Source organism: Pleurodeles waltl, chromosome 12, assembly GCF_031143425.1.
Source record: "Pleurodeles waltl isolate 20211129_DDA chromosome 12, aPleWal1.hap1.20221129, whole genome shotgun sequence".
In the NCBI taxonomy this organism is placed as follows: Eukaryota; Metazoa; Chordata; class Amphibia; order Caudata; family Salamandridae; genus Pleurodeles; species Pleurodeles waltl.
Window position 1 is genome coordinate 273,022,773 of NC_090451.1, and position 27,964 is coordinate 273,050,736.

Consider the following 27,964-nt stretch of genomic DNA (forward strand, 5'->3'; position numbering starts at 1 on the left):
CAACCCCCTTTCTTATAGTCCATTTACAGACACCAAAACTGATTTATGGTCTGAGCCTTTGAAGTTTTATAATGGAGATCTGCTTCATTTGAAGTGCCCACTCCTCTGCGCTCCCATCCTCTGAAAAGCATTCTGTCACAGCAGGAGCAACTCCAAAGCTGATAGCCCCTAGCACGGCCATGAGAGTGACTAGAGGTTCACACCTGCATATCAGCCACAGTGATAGGTATACCAAAAGATTAGCCAAGGACCTGAAATGTGCCCAGGGCCCTTCCTTGTGACTTCTCAATGAATCGAAGTGCGCCCTTTGAAGTGTGCAGGGAAAGCTCATCTATACCCTCTCCAGTGTGTGTCCCAAACAGATTACAGGAATCCAACAATACACAAATCTGTGTGTATGTGTGCGTCGGGGTGGATTTCTCCACCTCCTCTCCATGTTTTCACCTTTCTGGCCTGGGTCTTCCAAAATGGATCCCAGGGCCTTCTATGTATTGTTTCATCCACAGGCACGCATACACTCAGTGCAGTCCATTCAGCACAACACAAGCACTGAATCCTTCATGCATTGCACCACTCACAGGTACACATACACCCAGGACATGCATCTACCATGCACACACTACAGAGTACTACATTGTCCCTGCATTGTACCACTCACAGGTACACATACCCCCAAGTTATAGCACTCATGCGCAGCATTATACACCAAACCAACATAGGCCAAGGATGGCTTCAGCACACAGCAGTAGAACTTTAAAATTAATATATTGGTAGGCCTCACTTCAGTGACACAGGTTAGAAAGGACCGGTTCATTCCTACTGATCACTACAATGTATGCTGCCACCACCACACTTTTACTACTTAACTCCTGGTGAAGGCTGTAGTCTCTCACCACTATGATGATACCACTTTGGGCGCCCCTACCGTTCCAAGAAGACCACAATCTGTGAGAGAGGCCTACATTATCGCCATACACATGATTTCTGTTTGCCCGTGACAACAAAAATTAGTATTGGGGATCCAAGCGTTAGTACAGTTGGGCCCTCAGAGCAGAGGTGAATGGCCATTGCCATGCAGATGACCTTTCCGTCCCACACAAGGTTTAGCAGGACCCTAACACTAAACCTAAATTCCTTTTTTTTTTTTTTTTACAGTACAACTCAGTGTTTGTAGCAGCAGTGCTTTGGGAGGCAAGTTATGGTCTGTGCAGCTAACCATAAATGTTCAATTATCACATTTTTGTGTGTTTCATTTCATAATCATAATTGTATTATCCCAGGATTTATTTATTTTTTAAACATGTTAATGCCGGAACCTTCCTCAAAGTTTTTCACTGTATATACATGTGTGTATGTGTATCTACGAGGCAGCATTATAAATCAGGATTACATTTGTAAACTGTATGCATACACTGTCTTAAGAAAAAAAAGAGAAGCATACAGGAAATGAGAACAGGGAACGTCCAACTTAGAAGCAGCAAGCATTCTCATTTCTATTAATATTTAGCATAGGAAGCCTTTATCAATGTTATTACAGACTGCATTACTAGAGCTGTAGAGAAGATATCACTTACCAAATCTATTACAACACGTTCAAGTGAATCATTTACATTTATAACTATTTGATTCAAGTGTGAATGAATGCAAGATTTAAGTTACTGAAATTCTGTAAAGGAGAGAGTTCAGCTACCGTGGGGATTTTTTTTAAATTTAGTTAAAGAAAGCATTGATAAGGAAAACATACCTCTAGGAGGCTACGTTTCCTGCCTTTGTCCTAAAAAGTCAATAAAAAAAGGTATTTTCATCATTAATGAAAAAAAACACAGTAAGGAACCAAGACAGTTGCCATTCCTGGTTGCACCGGAGCTGCTCCTTCTGGAGGCCGGAAAAAGGCAGTTGCCTATAAATTGCAGCTCCAAGGGTGCAAGTGCCACCTCAACACCAGAGTAGACACTGGAAATGAGGACCAGCCCTAGCATGGAAAACCTGATGGGACAGAGGTCCCTGTCCTCTGAGTCAGCACACACCACGATGGCAGTTGGTGAAGAATTTGCCAAAGTGTGATACCTTGTTAGAATAGGGAGGACTCTGCTGTATAAGTTTGCCTTTTTTTTTTTTATTCAAAGAGGAAAGTTAATAAAATACAGAGTTACTCCAGATAACCAGACCTAGAAAATGTCACCTGAAAACTGAGGTCCTTAGGCCAGACTCTCAAGAGTCAGTACCCGTGTTTAAGGCAACAAGATTACCAAGCTAGTACCCGTTGGGAGTGCACGTACTCTAGGTAAGCATGCGTTTGATAGAACTTGCCATTCTAAATCAACAAGATCAAATTACCAGTGGCATGAAGGGCAGCCTTGAGAGGGACCAGGTGAAAAAGACGGGACCGCTTAGATGTCAGCATTCTCAAACAGATCAGGCTGAACGTTGATGTATATACTTTCTATACTTTCAGACTACCAAACTGGATTCCGCCCGGGAAGAGGCACTGAATCGGCACTCATAGCAATCTGGGACGATCTTATAAACACAGTCGACCGCAATGGAGTTGCTGCACTACTTCTCTCGGAGCTCTTGGCTGCCTTTGATATGGTTAACCAGGACACCCTAATAGAAAGACTCGACGAAGCCGGTATAGAAGGGACTGCTCTCGAATGGATTACATCCTACCTTCAAAAAAGAACTAATATCATCTGTTCTTCCCCCATTCTCCTCCAAACCCTACCTCACAAAAGCAGGGGTCCCCCAAGGATCAATCATCTACATGGTATCATTACCAGACCTTATCAATGATTTTAATCTCACATGCTACAACTATGCAGATGACACACAAATACTACTTAAATTAGAATGCCCCCAAAACACTGAAAACTCACTAATCTTCAGTTGCCTCACAGCCGTTCATCAATGGATGACTTGGAGCCATCTCAAACTAAATGTCTCCAAAACCTAAACACTCATAGGTGGTGACTGGGAAAATTATGAACCACTGTGCGCCTGGCCTGACGATCTCGGACCACTTCCTCAACTATCCAAAGAAGTTAAAAACCTTGGAATCACCATGGACTCCAAGTTAACAATGAATGCTCAAGTGGACAAATGAACAAGCTTCATCACCTTGAAGACTCTGCGACGAATCTTCCCCACCTTGGATTTCCACACAAGGTGCAGGCTACTATCCTCGCTTGTACTATACAAACTGGATTATGCCAATGGCCTCTACCATGGATCATCGCTATCTATTATGAAAAAACTACAACATATTCAGAACTCTGCAGCCAGGCTACTATTACATGTGAAGCCACAAGCCCACATCTCCCCTGCTTTGACAGCGCTATACTGGTTACCCGTTGTCAGAAGATGCACCTTCAAGCTGCTTTGTATCACCCACAAAGCTATACATGGAAAAGGACCACTTTTTAATCAGAAACAAAACAACCAGACACATTCAACAAAGAAACCTCAGCTCAAGATTGGCACCCCACCTTAGAACACCACCATACAAGAAAAAGACTATAGGTGGTACATCCTTCTCTGTTCAAGCAGCCAAACTATGGAATTCATTACCCCCAACTATAAGATCCACAGATAACTATCTAGTCTTCAGAAGACTACTCAAGATTTGGCCCTTTCCTTCATAACCACCATTTTCAAACAGCTATGGACTGCATATGCCTGTGTTGATAAATATTTTTTATCTGATTATGCGTATATTCTAGATATATATAGTTCTTTAGAAACTATGTATCGCTACTATGTCATAACAATAAACTACGCACATACTCTCTGTAGGAAGTTGGCTCTGTATATACTATCTCAAAGTGAGAGATAGTGTGCACAGAGTCCAAGGGTTCCCCTTAGAGGTTGATAGTGGAAAAATTAGATAATACTAATGCCCTATTTTTGTGGTTGTGTGGTCGAGCAGTAGGCTTATCAGAGGGCAGTGTTAAGCATTTGTTGTACACACACAGGCAATAAATGAGGAACACACACAAACTTAACTCCAGGCCAATAGTTTTTCTATACAAAAATATATTTTTTTAATTTATTTTGGAACCACAAGATTCAAGATTTGAAGTAAATACATAAAATGCAAGGTACTTCACACAGATAAATATGGAACTTTGATTTAAAGCAGTAGTACACACAGTGTAGGTTAAAATAGCAATACGCTATTTTACAAGTGGATACAGTGCAAAAATCAACAGTTCCCGGGGAGGTAAGTTAGGTTAGATTTTGCAGGTAAGTAAAGCACTTACACAGTCAGTCTCCTGGTTATAGGCAGCCCACTGTTGGGGTTTCAAGGCAACCCCAAAGTCACCGCACCAGCAACACAGGGCCGGTCAAGTGCAGAGGTCAAAGGATTGGCCCAAAACACATAGGCGCCTATAGAGAACAAGGGTGCTCCGGTTCCGGTCTGCTGGCAGGTAAGTACCTGCATCCTCTGGGAGCAGACCAGGTGGGGTTTGTAGAGCACTGGGAGGGACACAAACAGGTACCCAAAACACATCCTCAGTGGCACAGGGGCGGCCGGGTGTTGTGTGCAAAGTAGGAATCGGGTTTCATATAGGAAGCAACAGAGGGACCCGGGGGTCACTTAGGTGATGCAGGCAGGGAACAGGGGGGCTTCTCAGGCCAGCCACCAACTGGGCTAGGAAGAGGGCCGTCTGCTGGTCACTCCTGCACTGGTGGGTGGTTGCTCTCGGTCCTGGGGGCTGCGGGTGCAGTGCTTGGTCCAGGCATTGGGTTCCTTATTACCAGGCAGTCGCGGTCAGGGGGAGCCTCTGGATCCTCTCTGCAGGCGTCGCTGTGGGGGCACAGGGGGGGTCAACTCAGGTTACTCATGTCGTCGCAGTCACCTGGGAGTCCTCTCTGCAGTGTTAGTTCTCTGGAGCTCGAGCTGGGGGCGTCGGTGCAGAGTGAGAAGTCTCACACTTCCGGCAGGAAGGGAGAGTTGTTTCAAAGTTGTTTCAAAGTTGTAAAAATGTTACAGTTGGTGAACAGTGCTGCTGTTCTCGGGAGTTTCTTGGTCCTTCGCAGTCCTCTGAGTCCTCCGAGGTCGCTGGTCCCCGTCAGATGCGTCGCTGTGCAGGTTCTTTGAGTCTAGAGACAGGCCGGTAGGACTGGGGTCAAGTCAGTTGTCGTCTCCGTTGTCTCTGCGGGGCTTTCAGGTCAGCAGTCCTTCTTTGTGTATGTTGCAGGAAACTGATTTCCTGGGTTTAGGGTTGCCCCTAAATACTAAATTTAGGGGTGCGTTTAGGTAAGGGGGGACAGTAGCCAATGGCTATTGTCCTGGAGGGTGGCTACTCCCTCTTTGTGCCTCCTTCCTGAGTGGAGGGGGGCACATCCTATTGGAGAAATCCTCCAATCTCAAGATGGAAGATTTCTAAAGGCAGGAGTCACCTCAGCTAAGGGCACCTTAGGGGCTGTCCTGACTGGTGGGCGGCTCTTCCTCGTTTTTCTCATTATCCTGCACTGCCTTTCCACCAAAAGTGGGGGCAGTGGCCGGAGGAGCGGGCATCTCCACTACCTGTAACAAAAGGCATGAGCCTCTGAGGCTCACTGCCAGGTGTTACAGTTCCTGCAAGGGGTGGCGAGAAGCACCTCCACCCAGTACAGGCTTTGTTCCTGGCCACAGAGTGACAAAGGCACTCACCCCATGTGGCCAGAAACTCGTCTGGTTGTGGCAGGAACTGGTCAGTCTACCACTAGGAGTCGGACTGGTATTCAGGGGGCATCTCTAAGATGCCCTCTGGGTGGGTTTTACAATAAGTCCCACGCTGGCATCAGTGTGCATTTATTGTGCTTAGAAGTTTGATACTAAACTTCCCACATTTCAGTGTAGCCATTATGGAACTGTAGAGTTCATGTTTGACATATACTCTTTATGGCTACCCTGCACTTACAATGTCTAAGGTTTTGCTTAGACACTGTTGGGGCATAGTGCTCATTCATATATGCCCTCACCTGTGGTATAGGGCACCCTGCCTTAGGGCTGAGAGAGGGGTGACTTACCTATGCCACAGGCAGTGAGAGGTGGGCATGGCACTCTGAGGGGGGGGGGGCATGTCGACAGTCATTTTCTCCCTACCAGCACACACAAGCCGTGAGGCAGTGTGCATGTGCTGTGTGAGGGGTCCCCAGGGTGGCATAAGACATTCTGCAGCCCTTAGAGACCTTCCATGGCAACAGGGCCCTTCGTACCAGGGGTACCATTTACAAGGGACTTCTGTGTGCCAGGGCTGTGCCAAATGTGGGAACAAAGGTACAGTTTAGGGAAAGAACACTGGTGCTGGGGGCTGGTTAGCTGGGTCCCAGCACACTTTCAATCCTAAATGGCATCAACAAAAGGCAAAAAGTCAGGGGGTAACCATGCCAAGGAAGGCATTTCCTTACACTCTTTAAACCTGTTTAACTAATTTTACTCACGGTTTAAATATGTATGTACATATATGTATGTGTGTGTATATATATATATATATATATATATATATATATATATATATATATATATATATATATATATATATATATATACACATACACACACACACATACATACATATATGTTATTCTATGCTTAACATGTTCATAGGTCATTGCATAGCTCCTAAATAAGTTGTTATATTAGATACTTATGAATCCTTGCTCTCATTTTATACCACACTGATCAAATGTTTATTATCATAGGTATTTGGCTATTCAAAAATTGAGTAAAGATAAATAAATGTTAGAAAAGCACACTTATTTATTAACTTCAAATATTATACATTTTGAAAGTCTGTTTATGCAATACTACTTTTCTTCTCATATTATACCCATTATTATATTCCGTGGACATACATTCACTTACTATGTACTTACATATCTATTTATTACTCGACTCCTACTGTACTAGAGAAATATTAAATAAAATCTATAAATAACATTCAAATTTTAAATAATTCAAAATATATATATATATATATTAATTAATAATAAAGAATACATTAAAAATAATGATGCAAAATGTGTATATATATATATATATATATATACACATATATATATATATATATAATTATAAATAAAAATTATATTTGTACTCTCTTGCAAGCTTTGTCTACCCATCACCATATGTCATGTCTCTATCAATCTATCCTCCATTTCCACTCTGACTCATACCAAATACATTCTACTATTTTCATCTCCTAAATAACCCTACCTAAGCTCTTCCCTCCTCTTCCACATCTAACTCACCAAAACCTTAGTTTACTGCCATGATCTTCCAAACACCCCTACTAAATTCTCCCTCATTTATCTCACCTTTAACTCATCCAAAACCCCTCCTGCTACCATGATCTCCCTAACTCTTACCACCATCCCAAGCCTAAATCCTATTACTATAAACTCCCAATTTACACTTCTGGATTCTTCCCTCCTCCACCCCTCCATTACTCCAGTCAATCCAACTAACAAACTCACATATCCGCAGCTCAAATTAACTCATAATAATACTAATTCTGTACTCATATTTACCTATACTAATCCACCACTAATTCCTTTTGGGTTCCGGAATAGTGTGCTACTCGCCGAAAATCGCTTTGACGCCTCATCAGGGGTAGTAAGCACTATATAAATACATGCTATTACAATACAATGTTAAAACAAAATTCTAAATAAAAAGGTCTTAAAAAAAAAGATCATACTGGATGAGATGCCAGAGTTTCTTTACGAGATAAAGAAGGTTGTTTGCAGCTTTTGACATTTTATTTGTGTGGGATGAAAGTTAAAAAAAAAAAAAAAAAATCTGGCTTTTCATTCTCTTAACTGAAACACAGTAGTAGCAACTTGCTATTATGTTTGACGTAGCAATTAGCACCAAAAGGCTCTAGTCTGTAAATGAGTGCAAGCACAGCACACTTTACAAATAAAATAAAGGCTGGATTGATCATGAAGCTCGGGCACATGGCTGATGATAACAGAATATGGAAGAGCCTTCAAATCTGAGTAGGTTCAAAGAACATTGAGTTCATCATTGTGCCGATTCTAATAACGGTAAAAACTCGTTTTCTCATTATTTATAAGGAGACAACTGTTTTTTTACCAATGTCTGGAGACACTGAGAATTTCTTAAGATAATAGAGTTTACAGGGCCAAACTGCAGGGGCCGAGGTAAGAAATATGAATACAGTCATAACTAGCAGAGTGGGAGGATGGATTGATATTCAGAATATTTTATATGTTTGTTGGGGATAGGAAGGACAAGCATGTGATAAGTTAACTTGGGGAGTCTGTTAAGGACCAGGAGATAATTAACAGTTTAATTTGTGTTTGCATTCTTTTCGTATGAATAGTGTTTTTTCTTGCATCCCTTGAGAATTTATCGTCATGTGTGTAACAAGTTAGGAACATATTAAGGCCTGTGACTATTTGGGAGGCTTGATGCTGGTATTCTGCAATGTATACGCTGGAGACATACACTCTGAAGGTAATGGCAATACACCAGCTAGTGTCAGTCTCTTGATGTGTGTTCAGGAGGTGGTGTATATATAAGCTGAATGGTATCATAATTATGGATCATGATTACGTTTATTCCAGTTATCCGGAGGACAAGGAAGGATTTATGATTATACTAGCCCTGAAACCCAGAAATGATTAAATAAAACAGAGTTTTATATGAAGTGGACATTTTTTGGGGAGTACAGATCCGATAGATATAAGAAGTAGCTGCATGTTGATAACGGTTTACACCTCACGTTTATAAGAACATATTCATGTGATGGTAGGATGGTTGTACAAATTTATAAAGCGTATCAGACCAAAGAGTAATTGAAGCGCTGATCAAGCTGAAGAAAAACAGCGACAAATAAGAGCCAAAAGGTCCATACTGGATCCCGACAGCATTTATACTTGCACCACGTATATTGATTTTGGATTTATTATTATAGGTTATCGGGAGTTCTCACACTATTCCCATTTTGTTTTAGGTGGGTGGTTTGGTGCCCTGAAGAAGGTGTACAGTCTCTGCCAGGTTTCACTGAAACACACGTCGGCAGATAATTTGGGATCACATCATCAAAACATTCAGTACCTATAAAGCAAACCAAAATCTTTTGTAATGTATGATCAAATGAAACACAGACTTTTTTTGAGTATTTATGTATAGCCAAACTGTACGCAATCAGCTTTTTAGATGTAGGGTGCATGGTATGTGTTTTGAACGAATGTTTGGTATTTATTTTATGAGAGGATGATAATATAGGAAATTGGAGTGATGGATTGAAATTATGTTAACGAAAATTGTTTTCGAAATTTTCTGAAAGTTAGCTTTGTGTGGATATATTTTGTACTAAAATAATATATCCTAATAAAGGGGATTTCTTGATCAAAATTGTTGACTCAAATTGAAATTATTTGTGTATGTGAAACATATGTATAATTATGAGCAGCCTATTGAATAATATTGTGAAACGAGGCAGGCTTTTTCTATGCTTAGGCTTCTGTTCCCCTATTCCGTTCCCTTTATTAGCTTCAGGGGCCCTCCGTCCTGGTAGATAATATTTTGTAAAAAAGGACACTTCAAAAGTGTGGGAGTCAGGACAGATGCATGAAGTATGGCTCTTAATGGGTTTCTTTCAGCCACCACAACAGCACTTCACAAAAGTAAAAGGTATAACGCAGTCACTCGCAGAAAAATAAAAGAAGAGAAATGCCCTTGTAGCACAAAATACCACGTTGAGCGAAAATAAAAAAGATACAAAAAAAGAACGACCATTCTGGCAGGTTAATTTCAGAAGGGCTGGGCCACGTTCTTAGGAATCCTACTCACTGCATCTGGGAAAAAGAGCACAAGTTGCAACTGCCAAAACTGAGCATTGTGTAAAGTGCAGCTATTAGTTCCACTAAAAACTATAATTATACACATGTTCCTTCCAAAACATGGGATTTAATTTGATATTCATAAATAGTAGAAACCACATCTTCACACCTAGCAGGCAGAAGTACAGAGGTATAGAAGGCAAACTATGCAAGATATGACCCAGAAGAGTGTCCCAGAGTTAGAGTTAAAGTTAACACAATACTGTCTAGTGCATCCAGAGTCTCATCTGTACTACCCAGAAACAGAAGTCTGGCAGGACTAAAACAGGGTTTTCTAGCAATTAGACCAAGGATAAGCAAGAACCGTCTTCCCATCCTGCACCATACCTGTTAGAAATGGGGTTCCTGGTTGGCTAGGGTAAGCACCTAAGCCAAGCAGCAACCACCACTCTAGTCAGGTCAAGTCAGTTATACACTAAAGATAACCTGTGCTCTCCCCCGGTAGCTTGGCACAGAGCAGTCAGCGTTTGTGCAACACACTTACAACAGTGACACAATAAATACAACACAAGAAGAGACTGTAGTTATGTAAAAATATGCTGCATTGCATAAAAATCATTAGACAAAAAAACAACATGCATCAGTTATACTGTGCCAAGCAGGCACTGGTCAGGTCACTACCATAATCATGAATACAAATTTAACAACCATTCCCATGATGCACGTCATGAAAAACATTACCCATACTCCCACTGTATATCAGGCAGATCATACAAATATGCACGTCATCCCAACATGGTAGCACAACATATAACCTGAGTCAGGTCTGAAAACAGAGGCAACACTGAGGGTGAATAGGAACACAGGGATGAAGTGTAGGTTACAGTGTTATCACCAACAACGCCCTTTCCATGAAGGCCATTGCGCACCTGCGCTTCGCTCATGAGATATAAGGTAAAGGCAAATCTCTCCCAGTCGGTGTAAGAGTCCCTGTGCTCCTATTACAGTAAGTGTGGTACGAACTGGTTCCACAGGAACAGGACCTCAGTCGAGGACCCCCTTCCGGTCTTGCGAGCCATACTGGGATGTGGGGAAAATAAGGAGGGCGACCTCACCGGGCTGCTCCCCACGTAATTGAGCAAAGTCTCCCCAGCAATGGTATGCCACACAAGATGGGAAGCATACACATGACTTCCCCAGTGGCAGCGAGACCTCCCCGGGACCACCCTGTGTAGGGTAGAACAATAGGCAGCTGCCTGCATCAGCCCATGGCGGCTGTTAGTCACTACGGCTTCCTCTTATGCCATTCTTGCACTCATATCGCGTCTGGTGCCCTCCAGGGACTCCTGGACCGCTACCCTCATCCCTCCGAGGCTGCTGCCCACAGGCCACACAGCAGCTCCCGTAAGAACAGCTGGTCTTCCCCCCTCAGGTAGGCAGAGCCAACACGAACCATAGCACAGCAGCCTCAAAGATCTCCCCAGGCCCAACTCACCCCTGGCTCTCCTCCAAAGGAATGGGACGGAGAGGGGCACAGACAGCTGCAGGCACATTGGTGGGCTCTCCTATGCCCACATCGGCGAGGGAGTGGGTTCATGCTCCCACCATGGCTTGGGCAGCAGCGGTGGTCCCTCTACATCAAAGCAGGCGCCTGCTTGTGTTCCCCCGGGAACACCAGGCTGTGCGAGCCTCATCCACGCATCCCGGACACGGCCTGTGGTCCCCAACTCACTTGACGGGAAGAAGAGCAAGACAAGCTGTACGTCCTGTGGGAAGGGGGAGCGTCCAACCTACACTCCCCTAAGCAATCTCTAGCTCTTTCCTCAGCACTGTCAAAGCGCCTCAGAGACGGCACAATGCAGTGCTCACCACATGCTCCAGCACAAAGAGCAGCGATCCCCAGTCGCTATAGTTGCAGGACTTGGGGCAGCACTGTCAACAGGGGGAATCCTCTGCTTACCCCTGGGGGAGAACCGGGCTACACAGGCTAAGAAGCAGGCAGCAGGCCAGCACATTACAGTCCTGACAATTATGTGGCAGTACCTTTTGGGTGACCTAGCAGGCCAGTCCATGTGGGAGTTCCTAGCCAGTCCAGCAGTCCTTCTGACAGAGGTCCAGTTCCAGTTCCAAAAGTGCTCTATAATCAGGGGGAAAGAGACTTTCTACTTATACTCAAAAATACCTTTATTCAGGGGGTGACTTAAAAGGAGTTCTTTCAAGTCAAGCACAATACCCTTTCAACGCAGCCCTGTCTCCAGACATCAATAGGGGGTAATCAGTCCAGTGTGTGAGGGCAGGACACAGCCTAATCACATGTAAGGTGTGAACGACACTCCCTCTCCTCAGCCCAGGAAGACTATCAGTATGCGGATGCCTCTTCCGTCACACACTGCCCCTTCTGTGTGATGGCTGTCTGGAAAGAATGCACCAAGTGGAGCTGTCACTCTGCCCCAGACGTGGACTGGAGTCAGGCTGCAAAGCACTAGGGATATAAGCACAGAGAAATGCCCACTTTCTAAAAAAGGCATTTCTATAATGCTAATAAAATATCCACCTACAACAATAAGGATTTCTCACTACCATTCCAAGCATACTAAACATGCCCATGCTATTCCTCATAGATCAGGAGATGTCACTTAGACATAAGTCAGGGCATATCCAATGCAATCCTATGAGAGGTGCAGCACCCACAGTATTGAGAAACTAAGTAGGCTGCTTGTCACTTCTAGATCATGTAGTACATAAAGACATATGCCCTACCTTTTACATACACAGCACACTACCCATAGGGCTCTCTAGGGCCTGCAGGTAGGGACAAAGCTGGTCCATATGCTTCAAAAGGTGGCCTCGGTTTCCCAACTACAACACCCTAGAGTGCAATCCACTACAAAGGAACTCGGGAAAGCGTTATTGAAGCCCTGTTATTCACATTGCTGTCTGGCACACTCACTCTAACCTCCAGCTTAGATCACACTGCTATACAAAAATTTAAAATGGATTTCTGGTCTGCCACAGCACATATGATCTTCTCATAATCTGGTGCACATAGAGACGTTGCAGGGGACTGAGAGACCAATTTAAAACAGGAGAGGCCCATAGACTATTCTCCCTGGCTGGTGATAGGCAGAATGCCTGTCCTACCTATAAATCTGTCGCTGCCTTCATTCTCAGGGTTCCCAAATCCAGTGAGCTGACAGTGGTCATGCTTAGTAAGAGAGGCTGTACATGTCCCCCTCCAGACACAAAGTCCATCTCTGGGTTGAATTGCATCCCAAAGTGGGCCCCCAGTGTATACATCCGACAATTTTGTGCGCGGAGGCCAAAAAAACGAAACATCACCAGAATCTCACTACAAGGATGCACATTTTTCACAGCCAAGCTGGAGACCTTTACCATCCTACACTAAGTAACGCATTAAGAATTTCATGACCACAAATGTGTATGCAAGGATCCTAATGCCTGTCAGGTTAGACTTAGAATGAGTTTATAAAGATATTTTACAGTTACTATGGAAGTCCTAGCAAGTTTGAGTAGTAGGAATGGAAGGCTTCTCAAGATTACTTTGTTATGACCAGTTATGATCAAAATCAGTATTTGACTTGCGTAGATAGTGTCTGCACTTCACTCTCCCTCCTGGCAGAAGTGACAGTCACTAAAAAGGTGGCTTTTCAAGTTAAGTTCTGTAGGTCTGCCTAGCACAAAGATGTAAAAAAGAAAAGGCCATCTACCACTATGTTGAATTATCAAGATAGGATTGTGTCCTGACTTTTTCTAAGGAGTGGGGTTGACTTTAAAGGATCAGATGAATTTCAAAGAATCTTTAAGCATGGCAACAGTGAAAACGATGCCCCAGAAGGGCATTTATGATGGACAGACATAGCTGCCAAATGCACTATTGAAGAATTCATTTGGAGCTGGCTAGCATGTCCTCCAGATGGTGCCAGTACCAGATGTCGGGCAACTGGAAGGGCCTTCAGCAGAGGAAGAGATTCAGGGAGCATGAGAATGGCATTGGGGAAGTGTGTCCAGAGTGAGCAGCTGCCTGTAAATGCCTGGTTGGAGGCCCCAATGTCTTCCGGGGGCCCACAAAAGGGAACTAAGCTTGAAAAGAAGGGGGCCAGCAGCCCAGCTGAAGGCCACAGTCTATGCAGGATTGTCACCAGGAACTGGAAATGACAGAAATGTAACTGGGGGTTCCAGCTAAGGCCAAATCTGGAACCAGATGTATTGCCACCAACACGGGCTACAAGGATGATACCAAGGCCAGAGCTAGAGACCAAAGATACCACCTGGAAGACATATCCCACGAGTAGGACCAATGATGCAAAGTCAAAGAATCTCTCTCGTCAAGTTTGTGTTTCTTCTTGGAGGGCTTTTCTTTCCCTTAGAAGTGGTCCACTTTGAAGATCTGCTGGACAAAGGAAAGCCAACTCGTTTTTCCGTGTGGGATCTGGATCAGTTACATGCCCAGCATGGGTATTGATCATGCTTCATGAAGAGTTTTGCACCATGCATCTTCATGGCCTTAGCATACATTAGGCCATACTTAATAAATGGCGTAGCGCAGAGTTTGGCCCAAAGCACCAACGATAGACATTATGAGGATTTGAGAGGGACTTTTTTTTACCGGAATTACATGGCTTAAACCCTGACATTTACCGGGGCTAAATACAGTTTCAAAAAGACACAAAAAGGAGAAAAAAAATGAATTTGAGAGAAAAACATTACACGGACAGAGACTCCATCTCAGCTGAACAGGGTGTGGATTGTTTCTCGATCCAGTGTCACGCCTGAAGGAGATTCAGAAGTTGAAGATTCTGCAGCCAGATGTAGCCGTAATTTTTTTATTTTCCTTTATGTGACCTTTTTTCAGTGGCGTGAGGTTGTCCATATGAGCTTCCCATCCACCACTAGGACAGCCATCAATTACTTCTCTGTTGCATCCCGTGCAAAGACTGTAGTGGTAACATGGTTAACAATATCCAGTTGTTCAAGTTACCCGTTCTCTCGTACTAGTCATCTGGCAGACATTCATGTTGTATATGAAAGCAAGAATTCAGCATTAGAAAAAAGCACAGCAGTTAGGGAGTGTATTTATTTGTCCAATTTGATTTGTGAAGACAATCTAACATCACCTTCAGCTGAGAGTTTGCAAATTATCAAGGCACGTGAACATGAAGACACATCTCTGCCAGATGAAGGGTGCTAACCACCTACATGCATTACAGAGAATGCACATGGAGCCAAACCCAGCTCAAAGAACAGAACCGTACAGACAGTTGTTCTTGCTATCCTGAATGTGAAGAACATGCCAGTTTTTCTAAATACTAGAACAGCAAAATAGGTGTCCTGTAAATCGATTGCATATAGACTTCGTATAACTAAGGGCAAACTGTGCATTTTTGTAGTCTTTCCGAGGGGGTGAAAGATTCCCTAGTTACTCTTCCTCTCGTTTACTTCTGGTATTATCTGAGGTTGTGACTGAGGTCACTGTTGTAGCTGTTTGTGCCAGCAGTGTGTGTGTGAACATAAAACATACTGTTGCTACCCATCAATGAATCTTACTATGGATCCAAAGAAAGTCCTTATACTTCAACCACTATTTTCAGGTTTCAGTTGTGTCTTCGTCTTCTGGATCTTGTCTGTATACATACCAAAATTAGACACTCATTGCTTTTTGGTGATTGCAGTTCACTATGAGATTAAAGTGTTGAGACTTTTCTCTTCACTGAAGTATATGACAGAAGAGGCGGAAGGAGGGCGGAGGGAGATAACGCTGTTTTGAGTGAGCAATAAGGTTTTCCTCTGCCTCCAGAAGGGTGCGGACATGTCTTTCCCTTTCAATTGTCTTCTTTGATGTAGAGGTGATTTTGATGGTGCTTCTGCTGTTGTTAGCACTGCCAGTAGAGGTTACAGGTCTTGGATGTTGGTACACCAATTATCTGGTATGTGATGGTGCTCCCTTTTCTATTTACACTTGTGTTGCAGTTTCTGTTTCCAGCTTATCATTTTCACAGGAATCAGAGAGTACAATACCAGAGAAAAGGAGGTGGTTGGAGATCTTGTTTAGTTCATCAATGTTTTAGCCTTTTTACACAAGCCATGGCAGCAGGTTTAGGGAGGAAACCTAGGAGTGTGCTGCTAAATACAGAAATAAACTGCAGCAGCTTAGGCAACATGGTTTTAAATCAAACTTCCTGTCCTTAGTCTCCCCTTAAAACGTAGAATGTATCCTTTAGTAGAAGGCATAATGCACTGGCCATTTTGAATGACCTGAAGATGTCTCACAAATGTTTCATCAACCACAAACTAACCTTCCTTTATTTGACAAGAGGAGTAAGCAAGAGACAGATCTGTCCCACTTTTTTTTTAATTACTTCTGAGGTCATTACAAAGTCTAGCTGTTAATAAATTTGCTAAAAATCAGTGTGTTGACTTCTTCAATTTGCATGATACTGCTTATTTTGAGGCAGCAGGCATAACAATTGTAACTTATGTCTGAATTAACCATATATAGAAGAGACTATGCTAGGGTACTGTACTGCAGTCTCAAAGATGATAGCATTTTGTTTGTAAAGTAGTGAGAAAGATGCTTATAAAGCTGAGTTTGCAAGCTAAAATCTAATGAAAAGTGAAATGCCGGTGGGGGAAGGTGATGCCAGAGGAGGCGTTAATGAAGAAATATCTCACTGGGATTCAGGTGTTTTGTCTCTGTACAGTAATCTGGGAGTATGGCAGCATCTTGAATTTTTGCTCATCTGGAGGCTGGTTAGTTAACTTCAAACCTGATTTTTGTACAATACAGTTCTCAGAGCCACAATGAATGTTGGTGGACAATAGCGCTTTGCAAAAATCAATCAATTTGTTCATACACTGGAGTATGGAGCAGGCAATATATGTACATAACGTGTAATCGCAAAAGAGTTACAACTGAAGTCGACTAGCATGGTGGCATTCATGGACATCTTGCTATCGGATGGAGAACTTTGATGAGATGTCATTGTTCAAGGCACTAGGCCCCACTACAAAGGAAGTAATTTAACCTTTTCACTTCTTATTATGGTGTGGTGAAATCTGTGCAGCGTAGACAGGATCTGAAGAATAATCCTCCCATAATGGTTATATAGTTAATGTTTTCAGGATCGAAGTCTACAGCATTGAAGGTGATCGGATATTGCGGACTTCTACGTCTTTGTCTTTAATTCTGAAAAGGTATTCAGCTATCTGGCATAATAAAGGCCTTCATATTACTGGAGATCTGTGTACCTAGGATGATCTCAACATCAATGAGGAACACACACACAGATCTTTCAACCAGCAAGGAGCCAGGTGCTGTTTGGATTTTAGCTTAGGCTAAAGGGGAAAAAATTCAAAACATAGAATGGCTTCTTCCTTGGCCAAAGCAATAGAAATCAGTGCTCTAGCGTAGAGCCAGACGCTTTTTTGAGTTTTTCCTTAATAGGACGAAAATCCAATGTGCGCCTGGCTCCTAGCTAGGGGCACACAACTGTGTGCCTGCGCACTATAAAAGAACAATATACTTTTCGGACTTTTTGTATGAAAAAATCCAAATGGTGACTTGTTCCTTGCTGGGGCACAGAATCACGGGTGAAACGAGCAATGTATCATATAGTTTTGACCTGTAAATTTTTGCACAGAAGGCTGAATCTCAAAAATAACATACTGTTACTTTAGACAGACTAATTCTGTAGCAGACATGAATAGCGTCTTTAGTTAGGTCAAAACACCACTATAACCAGAGGCAGAAAATGAGCTAGGGTTTTCAAAGTGTATTTTTTGGATACAAACATACATTAGGAAAGCAAAAATACTGAAAACTTCAACAGGTAATAGCAAGTGCTGTACCATCCTGCACTGCCATTCTTCTCCCAATTAAAACGGAGACCCACAAGAGTAATGCACGAGGCGGATTGCGAACTTGGAAACCGCAAGAAAGAAGCTTGAAATTAGGTCCATTTTTGGTATGTGGGTCGCAGTGGTGTTTGGGTATTGGGTTATCAGCACCTAAGGAAACCTATCAACTCTAGATATTTCTGAACACTGGATACCAGGAGGGATTGTGGGTGTTGCGGCTTGCCCTGCCACCACTTTTAATCACCAAGAATGCCCTCTGTAGGAAAAACATTGGACCAAACCTCCCCCCACACAACATTTCCTCATATTTCTGTTATGGAAACCTCTGAGAAACCGCAAAACCTACATCATTCAGTGTTCCTACAACCACTACAAATAAAAACAGTACCTCATGTGTGTGTAGGCCTATCGTAACGGAGAGGAAAGGGCCAAATTTGGGAACATGTTGAGTCAATATAGTCTTCACATGATCACAGCTTTGCCCTACTCAATTCCTGTGCAAAAGGCCCCTCACACATGGGTTGCCATTTGTATAAGGGGAAGCGTGGGAACACTGAAGGGTAGAACATTTGACTAAAGGTCTAGAGGGTTCCATCAGAGAACAGCGAAAGAACTGTATTTTTTTCTTTTTTTTTTTTACACATACTTTAACATTTACCAGAGGAGACTGGGTAATAAAACGTAGTTTTCTTCTAACAAATATGGAGATTTGAAAACAAAAAACGTTTTTTATGATCTATGTAATGTTATTTAGTGAATCCACTTTACATTAAAAAAAGAATGCATATAGACAGGCCACAAGTGGTTGCAAAGGTCAACAGCTAAGTAGCTGGAAGAGGTGTAGATTTTATTACCGGCAACTGTCACAAGTCACCTCTCAAAATAAACAATTAGTTTTTAGCCATAGGTTTTAAATGTAGTACTACCGTCTTACCTGAATATCTGTGTCCTTTACAGGCTCCAAAGGTTCAAACGTAGTGGCTGCACTAAGACTCTCCAGCCGCTGAGATGTATGGGAAATGTCTAGCCCCCTTGATCCAAGTAGGACAGACCTATAGAATGTGGCAAAAAAAGAATGTGCTAACATTTTTTAAAAATCCTTTAAAAAAAATCAAATGGATTACAAAATAAAATTGAGAGTTCATAGAAATCAGTCTACAAAAATAAGCTAGCCATACTCTCCCTATCAGAGCACAGTTGGTATTTTAACCTTTGCAACACCCAATTAAAAATCAACATTTTTTCCTAAAGTGTTTGGTAACTTTTGCTTCATTAATCAAGAAGCTGGCAATGTTTAGCAATTCAAGCTAAAATTATGCGTTTGTTTAACAGTGTCCAACAAGATGTGAGCTGTGGCCAAAAAAGGCCAAACGGCAATAAAAGTAAAGGACGATATACCACGCACATAAGAAGACCAAAAACGGCTGCCTAGCGATTTGACAAATTTAGAGTACATTTTCAAAAGCCCCTTTTTAGCAGCATTCTTTTAATGCGAGGGTTTAATTCAGAAGTTAAACCAGCGAAACATACCTGGTAATACACATATACCCTGAACGAACATCCTCCATTCCACTGAACCCAACAAAAACACGTCAAGTAAATGTCAATACTGACACTGCTGAAAACTCCTCCATCACACAATTCTGGCAGCGAACATCTCCTCACGAACAATGTAAATACACATCCATAATACTTACTTGTTGATTATGTCACTTAAATTCACCCTAGACACCAACCTCACCCTCCAGGAACACACTGCCAAAAAAGCAAAGAGAGCCTGGTACCAGCTATTTCTTCTAAAAAAAGAGCCCTCATACTCTCTAGTCCGGGTGGAGGTAATCTACTGCCTTCAACTGACTGACTAGACCACACTAGAACAATATAAGGGCATCCTACACAGCACAGCACGCCTCATCCACAGCGTGAAGAAATATTGTCACATCATCCCCATCTTAAAGGAACTCCCTTGTAGGGCAACATCATGCTCAAACCCAGCTGTATCATTTACAAATTGATCATGTCCAGCACCTATGCTTATTCTTGCAGACATGTTCACCATTTCTAAAGGTGCTTGGCACACCCACAGTCAGCACACTATCATACTGCAGACTAAGAAACGTAAAAAAAAAAAAAAAAAAACAAGGGAGCATGGCTTTTCCATATATGCACCCTGGATCTGTAACAACAACCCCTTATCTATCAGAAATGCCCCAAAGCTATTCCAGTTATGGAAAGAGTTAAGGACACACCTCTTTAAAGAAAACTACATCAAGAACCCAATGCATTAACCGTCCACACCTTAGCTACCTCACCAATCATAAACTGACTTTAAGCTTGCCTTTCGCCTTGTACAAAGCTCTGATGCCTTTTTGCTAGGGTCTTGCAATAGAAATACCATACACACATACAAACATATGAACACTATTTTGAGCCTATGTAAATGACTGATAGAGACAAATACAGATATAAAACTGCGAAGCTTGCATTTTGTCACCATATCCTTTTCTTCTACAGGTCAACCCTTCTTCCAACCGATATTACAATCAATAATGTGCAAATCACACCAATAGTGGGCACTATTATCTGTACCAACATGGCCCAAGTCAAGCTGGATAAGCAAAGCCACCTCAGCAGCACATCCTTGCCATGTTACAACCATTCTTCACGCTACAGCAAAAAAATACGTATCAAAAACAAGTCCAGGCACCAAAATTCATACAACAGGAGACCTAGCCATATTGTTTGCTTACGGAATCTCAACAGCATATTTATATAAACTTATATTCAAGCTTCACTGTACACCACAATACACATTAGACAAACACCACCATCACCACCACGATCATTAGAACCTCGACCGCTAACATCTTGCACTCAACATGGTTACAAGTCATACAGCTAGATAAGCATTTACCATCTAAACAGCATAGATGTACCCCCACCCATCTACATATGATACATCCTGAAAAGGCAGCTTAAATATAAAATAGCAACATGCACACAGCATTGCATCAAAACCACAGAATCAGCAACAGTGCCCCAAATTAGGCAAGGTAAAATCATGCAATCCAGCAGCAATGAACCAAGGGCAAAATCCTTTAGCGTATTCACTCCATGTACAAATTTCACCACACAGGTCAACAACAGGACCTAGCGCCATCCAATAAATCCATCACTAAACAATGCAACAGTCTAATGCAGTGGTTCCCAACCTGTGGGCCGGGGACCCCTGGGGGTCCGCGAAGCCTCCTCAGGGGGTCCGCGGCTGCTTAAAACATTTAATAATATTAGGTCCCAGTTATCAGTAATGACTCCTCGGGGGTCCCCGTGTTCCAATAATGATTCAGTGGGGGTCCCCGGGTCCAGTAATGATAAAATGGGGGTCCACAGAAGTCAAAAGGTTGGGAACCACTGGTCTAATGAAAACTTGACAGGTACTATCCAATGACTCACAACTAAATACATGTGAGTTGTAATAGAAATATTAACAGGTCAATCTGACTCTAGTCAACTACAATTCCAGAAATGTAAAGGGTGTCATTATTCCGAAACTATACAAGGCCATACAAGTAGTAACATCTAGCTAGACAAATGCATGTTACACACCATAGTATGATAGTCTGTTATTGTTCTAAGTGGCTCCCCGCAAGGAACAGTACCAGGACAAAGGTCATCAGCCATTACTTAAATTAGGGGGGAGATGTGTAGTGTTTCAGAAATGTTGGTCTTTTCTGTGATGAACAAGACTGATGATACAAAGAGACTATATGCTTCTAAAGGGTTGTTTTAAGACCAAAGGTTTAGATGGAATGTCAACCAGAACACACTTGTGGGTGACAAAGATACAATGTAATACTATTAAAAGACAGTACTTGCTGCGATTGAGACACTTACTAGCAGACTTTTTCATCTGATCTTCCAGAATCAGGAGAAAGTGAATGGTAGCATAAGAGGGTTGTTTAGAAGTGATCTGAGATGAATCAATGTTGGAGGAACTGCCAATCAGTGAGGAGGAATTGAGAGAGGGAAGAGTCTGAATTTTAGCCACTGGGGTAGCACATGTGTGTCCTGGAGAACATTTTGCAGAGGGGCTACAGCTGTATCAACTAAATGGGTCAGTAAATATTTTTCATGACAGAGATAAAAGACATACATAGAAATAAAGAGTGCGAAAAAAGATATGTAGCCTAGCTTGGACAATACAATTAATCATCTTATGAGTAGTGGTTTGTTAGGTACAAAGGAAGAAACATGGGGGCAACCAGATATTTAATAATTCCAGTACTGTTTACACCACTACCATGGGAAGGTTTGCAACTTGAAATCTTCGGCTAATTAATTAATGTATGGGGGCAGTCATCTATGTTTCTGGTTTTATCAGTTTATCATTACACTAAGAGTAATGCATGTATCAGCAATGGTACTAACTTGTTCAAACCGTTTATGCTAAGATCTTAAGGATAATGGGTTTAGCTGACTGCATGAGAAGAATGGTAAATAGCAGAGGGTAACTGAGTGGTATCATCTGGAAACCAATGGTATTGTAAATCGCTCGATCATCAGATGAGCAAGAAAGGCATTGGAAGTTAGTTGAACCTATGATGACCAATTATCGATTCTACACAGATACTTTTGAAGGTTTTAATTACACACACAAACTCCAGTGCCATTTTATTATTCCCTCACCACTACTTTTCCAAGGGACTAATTTCCCACTGCATGTGTGCTGCCTTCAGGAAGTATTGAGAGTTCTTAACATAAATGTGTATCACCCAGGATGCAACCTATGAGAAATACCAGATGTTCAAAAAGGCTAGCGCTTGGCAAGCTTTACAACTGTATACTCACTGCATTTCTCAGCTACTGAAGAAGACTGGAGCAATATTAAAGACATTTCATTTTGATGGCTTATAAATTAAAGAAAAAACAGCAAGGCGACCCCCCAAAAATGTTTTCGCACCATTGACTAACTTCAGCTAGCGAACAAGAATTTTGAGATGAAACTGCAACTTTAGGGAGTCTTGCCCACATAAATTGTCCATACCCAGACAACAACTGAAACTGTCTTTAAAACGGGAGCAGCATTTGCACAAGCAAACATTTATTACACTAATCCAGTCACTTGGCCAGGTGCCAAAAATAATTGATTCACTCTGGAGATCATGTGGCAAGACATCTACCCTTGAAGACACCCTTAGGTTCAGCCAAATATGGATGCCACAGTCATACACATGACTTGACACACTGGGGCTGCTACCAAACTAAACTTATCTGCTTATCATCTGTCCTGAGAATAAACATTAAGCATGGTTCCAGATCCACATGTGTATGCTGCAAGAATAAGCTCAAAAATAATGTCCACCTATATGCACTTCCCTTTAATTAGCTCAGAGACAGGGAAGACAGATGACCTGTGCCAGGTTTCTCCCTCAGAGGTTATCAGTGCGTCAAAAACGTTTTAAGGGAGCGCAGAATTCCAAAGCAAGTGCCTACCACAGGCTTGATTTGTGGCTTGAAGGACAAACTATCATCAAATTTGACCCCTACATTTTTTACTATGACACCCTGTAGTCCTAGAGGGGGAGCATCTTGAGGACAGAAATTCTGCTATGTTTCTGGGAGAGTGTTGTTAAAAATAAAAAATAAAAATCAGTTTAGTCAGCATTGCACTTGAGTGGGGGTACGGCCATCCAATGGAAAACCGCAGTTTTAATCAGCATCCCTGAAATCCTTTCTCCCTTGCCAAATAAGAACAGCAGCTGAGTATCATCAGCATAAGATATCATTTTAGCCCCTACAGCTTCTGGTATCTGGACAAGATGAGTGAGATATTAATTAAATAGTGCTGGCCTCAAAGCAGAGCCCCGGGGGTCTCCCACCATTAGCTTGGGTGGTTTTGAAGAGAAAAGTGGAATCCAAACCTGTTGACTTCTGCCTGCCAAAAAGGAGGCAAGCGAGTCCAAGGCTTGTAATGGGGGGACGTGCACAAAACTGCTATAGATCTAACATGATTAGCACGGTCTTTCCCCTGGCATCTAACATGCCTTTGATGTATTGCGTTACCTCCATTAGCGCAGTCTCAGTACATTAATGGTGCATGAAGCCAGACTGGCTCGGGTGGAGCAGGTTATTGAATAACGTTGCTGAGTCACAAGCTTCTCCAGAATTTGATAGTGCTGGTAGTAAGAAGACAGGCCTGTACTTGGAGTTGACACCTAGATCCACAGGTTTCTTCAGCAGAGGCAGAACTTTAGCTTGTTTCCAGGAGCTGGGTTTCATAGCTATCACTAACAACCCATTAAGTACCTTATTTTCAGTGGATCAATGAAGATCGCCCCTAAGGATAGCAGGTTAGATGGGCATGGATCTGATGGTGACCCTGATTTAAGATTGCTTTAAGCTGTCAAAGATTACTCCAGCGAAATAGGTGTGATGCTGGATACAGTCAAATTGAGCCAGTGATGCAAGATTAATTACAACAGGGCATCATTACAAGAATATATAGTCAAGCCCCTGTAATACCCATCCCACCTCTCCATGTGCGAAAAGCTGATTGTGTTTCTTGAAGGATGGCCCAAGATTTAAGAGCTATTATTGACATAGTGGTCTCTAATTTTCCTTTGGTCTTGAACCATGATGCGATTTTGTTCCAGTTACCTGTCACAGCAAAATGTTTTACTGTGTTCCGTATTTTTCTCCATACAACTGCACAAGAACAGCCAATATTTGCATGCCTTCTGATTTAAAACTATGATGTTTTGTTGAGAATGAATCCCACAGGGGTCTACAGAGTCACTATATATCTTCTCTCAGGGTCTCGATAAGGATTTTGAATCCTTGCGCCCCATTCATGGATCCAAGTCAGTCAAATGCACTGATGATTTGCTGGTTCTCTCACCTACCAGGGGGGCATGGAAATGGGATACTATTGCTTTGAGAAGTTATTTAGCGTAAGAGGACATAACGTTTTTCTTACAAATCTTCAGTATTGGCAACCATAGGTGATATATTTGTGACTCGAGTTGGAGAAAGGTACAAGCAACGTGTCCCACGAAAGAATGACAACTGCATAACAAATTCCCACAACCCACACCAAGAGGTAGGGTAGGAAACTACAGGTAGTGGTTCCCAAAGTCCTCCCCTATAGAGCAACTCCTAACAGATGTACTTGACCCTGTGCACTGGTCAGAGGAGTGCCAAAAGTCATTTTTGGATCTGAAACAGAAACATGCTTTGTGCTTCTCCCCAGCTTTAGGGATGCCTGATTAATACAAAGAGCTCTCTTTGCAGTGCACAGAGAAAGAATGGTGTTCAGTGTCTGTACTGACTCAGCGTCACAGTGATCAGCAACACTCAGTTACATACTTTACAGCTTCAGCTTGACGGGACCCAATAGCGGGAGTTTCTCCGCAGTGTCTGAGAGCAGTTGTGGCTGCAGCGGTGGCAGTATACCAATCTGATAATATTGTTTAGAGGCATCCTGTGACATTGTATGCATCTAATTCAGATGAAACGTTGCTTATCCAATGTAAAACACAACATCTGACTGATGCCCAACTAACCGGTTATGAAACAATATTGCTCGATTCTCCCACCATCTGTTAAAAGATGCGGGGTTGAGTACCAAACATCGACCAGATATAAAAGACGAACCTTTGAAATGGTGTGTTAATGTGTTGTATGTAGGCAGCTCATGTTTGAGAGACAATGTTGGAGTACTGAGAGCCGTTTATGCGGTTTGCTCCGCTGAAAAAATAAATGAGGATGTGCCGTCAACACAAGCGGCAGAACTAATGGCACTCACAATAACATTTTGTTGAGAAAACTATGTAAATAGGACAATTTATACTGACTCTTGCTAAGTTTTTGGGGTGATGCATGACTACAGCCAGCTCCGGTGGCGTGTAGGACCTCTACTGGTATGCCAAACACAACAGCCCCAGAGTATTAGATCTGTTGTGCACTCTAAAGATACCAGTCCAGAAAGCCATTGTAAAGTGTGCAGCACATTGGAAGGGTCTGATGAGGTTTCAAGAGGCAATTTTGGTGACGAGGTGGCAAAGTTTTAGGCCTTCAACATCCCCGACAGGACGCAGTGTAGACTGCAGTGGTGATTGTCCCTAATGTGCCTGTAAAAACAATGGAAGCATTCAGAAGTATGCAAGAGGATTCAGAACAGTGAGAAAAGCAGAAGTGGGGGCGAAAGGTTTGCAGGTGCAATGGAGGGGTGTGTGTGTGTGTGTGGACCAAAGGGAAAGAGTGAAATTACCAAACTCTTTGTTGTTACAGATAGTAAAATTGTTCCATGGGTCCACGCACTCCGGAAAAGACACCATCACAGCCAAATTTCCACGAAGTATGGTGGAATGAAAACTTTTAATTGTGCGAAAGACTATTGCTCATGATGTATAGTGTGCTAAAAAGAATAATGGAGAGAAAGAAACTTTGGTTACCATCAGTCAATTTCCCTTTAACCTATGGCCCATTTTTAAGACTGCAAACTGATTTTATTGAATTACCTCCTGCTAGGGGCCGTCAATATGTAGGCCTAAAAAAATCATTAAAATGTTACGAGACCTGCAGGTCGAGTAGACTGAACAATCTACTCGACCTAACTGTAATGTACTTGACCCAGAAACGGGTCTCAAGTTGTGTGATTCTATGCAATTATTGTATTTTACAATCACCCTTTTCTTCATTCTCATATATGAGTGCGCCTTCAAATATGCAAGTTTAGTAGTTCTGCTGTAAAAAAAAAAAAAAAGTCCTCTTTTGTTTGATTAAATACACTAAACGTTTGTTCCATGTAATAAATCTAGCCCACATATAGTGTACACATGATCCATGCATGACTTGCCCCTTAGTTTACTAAAAGATTTGCCATCAGGGGAGGAGTGTTTCTCAGTTTATGTTTAAACACTCACTTCTAATAAGTATATTCCTAAAGCATGATGTGGTAATGCACTCTCATTTACAGACAGTACATTTCCAAGAAATGTCCAAATTCTTTCCCACTAACTTGCAGCTTTAATGATAAAACTATATAGTGTATCAACAGTAATCTGTGACAATTAGGCTTCAGAAAAAATATCATTTGCACATCACCAGGTAAAGTATTCTGACTTTTTTCATTTTATTAAAATATTTTTTTCATAACACAAGTACAAAAAATGATCTTTCACAACTTCTGTAATATATTTTGAAACTATTGTAATATATTTTGAAATGTTTGTTAAGTTGACTTAGTTATATAAATGTTGTGTGTTATCTAAGACCCGATACCCACAGCCTTTCATTTCACACAGGTCAGACAGTTATTTCCACTGCAAGAAGCCAATATGACTTTTGACCTCTGTCTCTGAACACAGAGCACGTGACAAGAATAAGATTTAAAGGCATCTTTATTGCCAATTCAGTTTCTGTCTGAACAGAATACCTGTTCTTTGCCCACTTGCCAGAAGGGGCACGTAGGTTCTAAGAATAGCTCGACCTCATAAAAAATGACTCACCATAGCAAGTGGTCGAGTAGATTTTTCGAGACCTGAATATGTACAGACTGTAGTCTGTCTGTTCTCAAAATGAAAGGCAGACTATCCAATGTGCAGGTGTAACATATTAACTGTAGCAAATTGGTTACTAAAAGAACTGGAGGTAGGGAAGGTATGGAGTATTAATTACACAGAAAGTGATAAAGATGGACACTTCAAGAATAAAATGATGAAACTAGTCTGCCGGTCCGTAGCATCACTCAGCAATTACACTGTGCATTCACCCACAGTCTTTGGGTATGAGTGAAAGAGAGAATGCTTTATTTAAAAAAAAAAAAAAAAAAAAAAGGAAAAAGGCTGACAATATGGTGCAAGTACACCACCTTGAAGTGGCCCAATGCCCTTCCTCTTGTGCTTAGAAGTATACTTTACATTCTAAACAGAAATAAAGAATTGTCGCAGCAAGAAGTTCAAATAGGCAGACCAATGAGAGCACCTGGTGTACTGACAGCTTCTTTTTTGTTGTCAATAACTGCTGAATTGATCATGGACGATTGAAAGCGACTCCCTGATGTGGTGTGCTCTACGACCCACCAGATCCAGTAACTTGCCCCTGTCTCATCAACTACTGTATGTCACAGTCTGGAGCCCGGAGACTGTCTAAAGAATAATTTCTGGAAATACTATTTGCAGGCTAGGAGATAAGACCCTTATTAAGTCCTCTTGTTTAGGAGCACCGCTGTGAAATGGAAAACAATGTTGATGTGGGTGATGCATCACACACAAGTAATGTGAAAGCA

The 27,964-nt window shown here is 42.1% G+C and overlaps 1 protein-coding gene across 1 annotated transcript in view; it reads right to left on the minus strand.

Moving 5' to 3' along the window:
- Positions 1–27,964, minus strand: part of NUP93 (nucleoporin 93) — a 305,671-nt gene that overhangs the window by 262,923 nt on the left and 14,784 nt on the right. Inside the window, exon 3 of the mRNA XM_069215817.1 lies at positions 18,611–18,728. Coding sequence (XP_069071918.1) covers positions 18,611–18,728 — 118 coding nt within the window. The remainder of the gene's footprint in view (positions 1–18,610; positions 18,729–27,964) is intronic.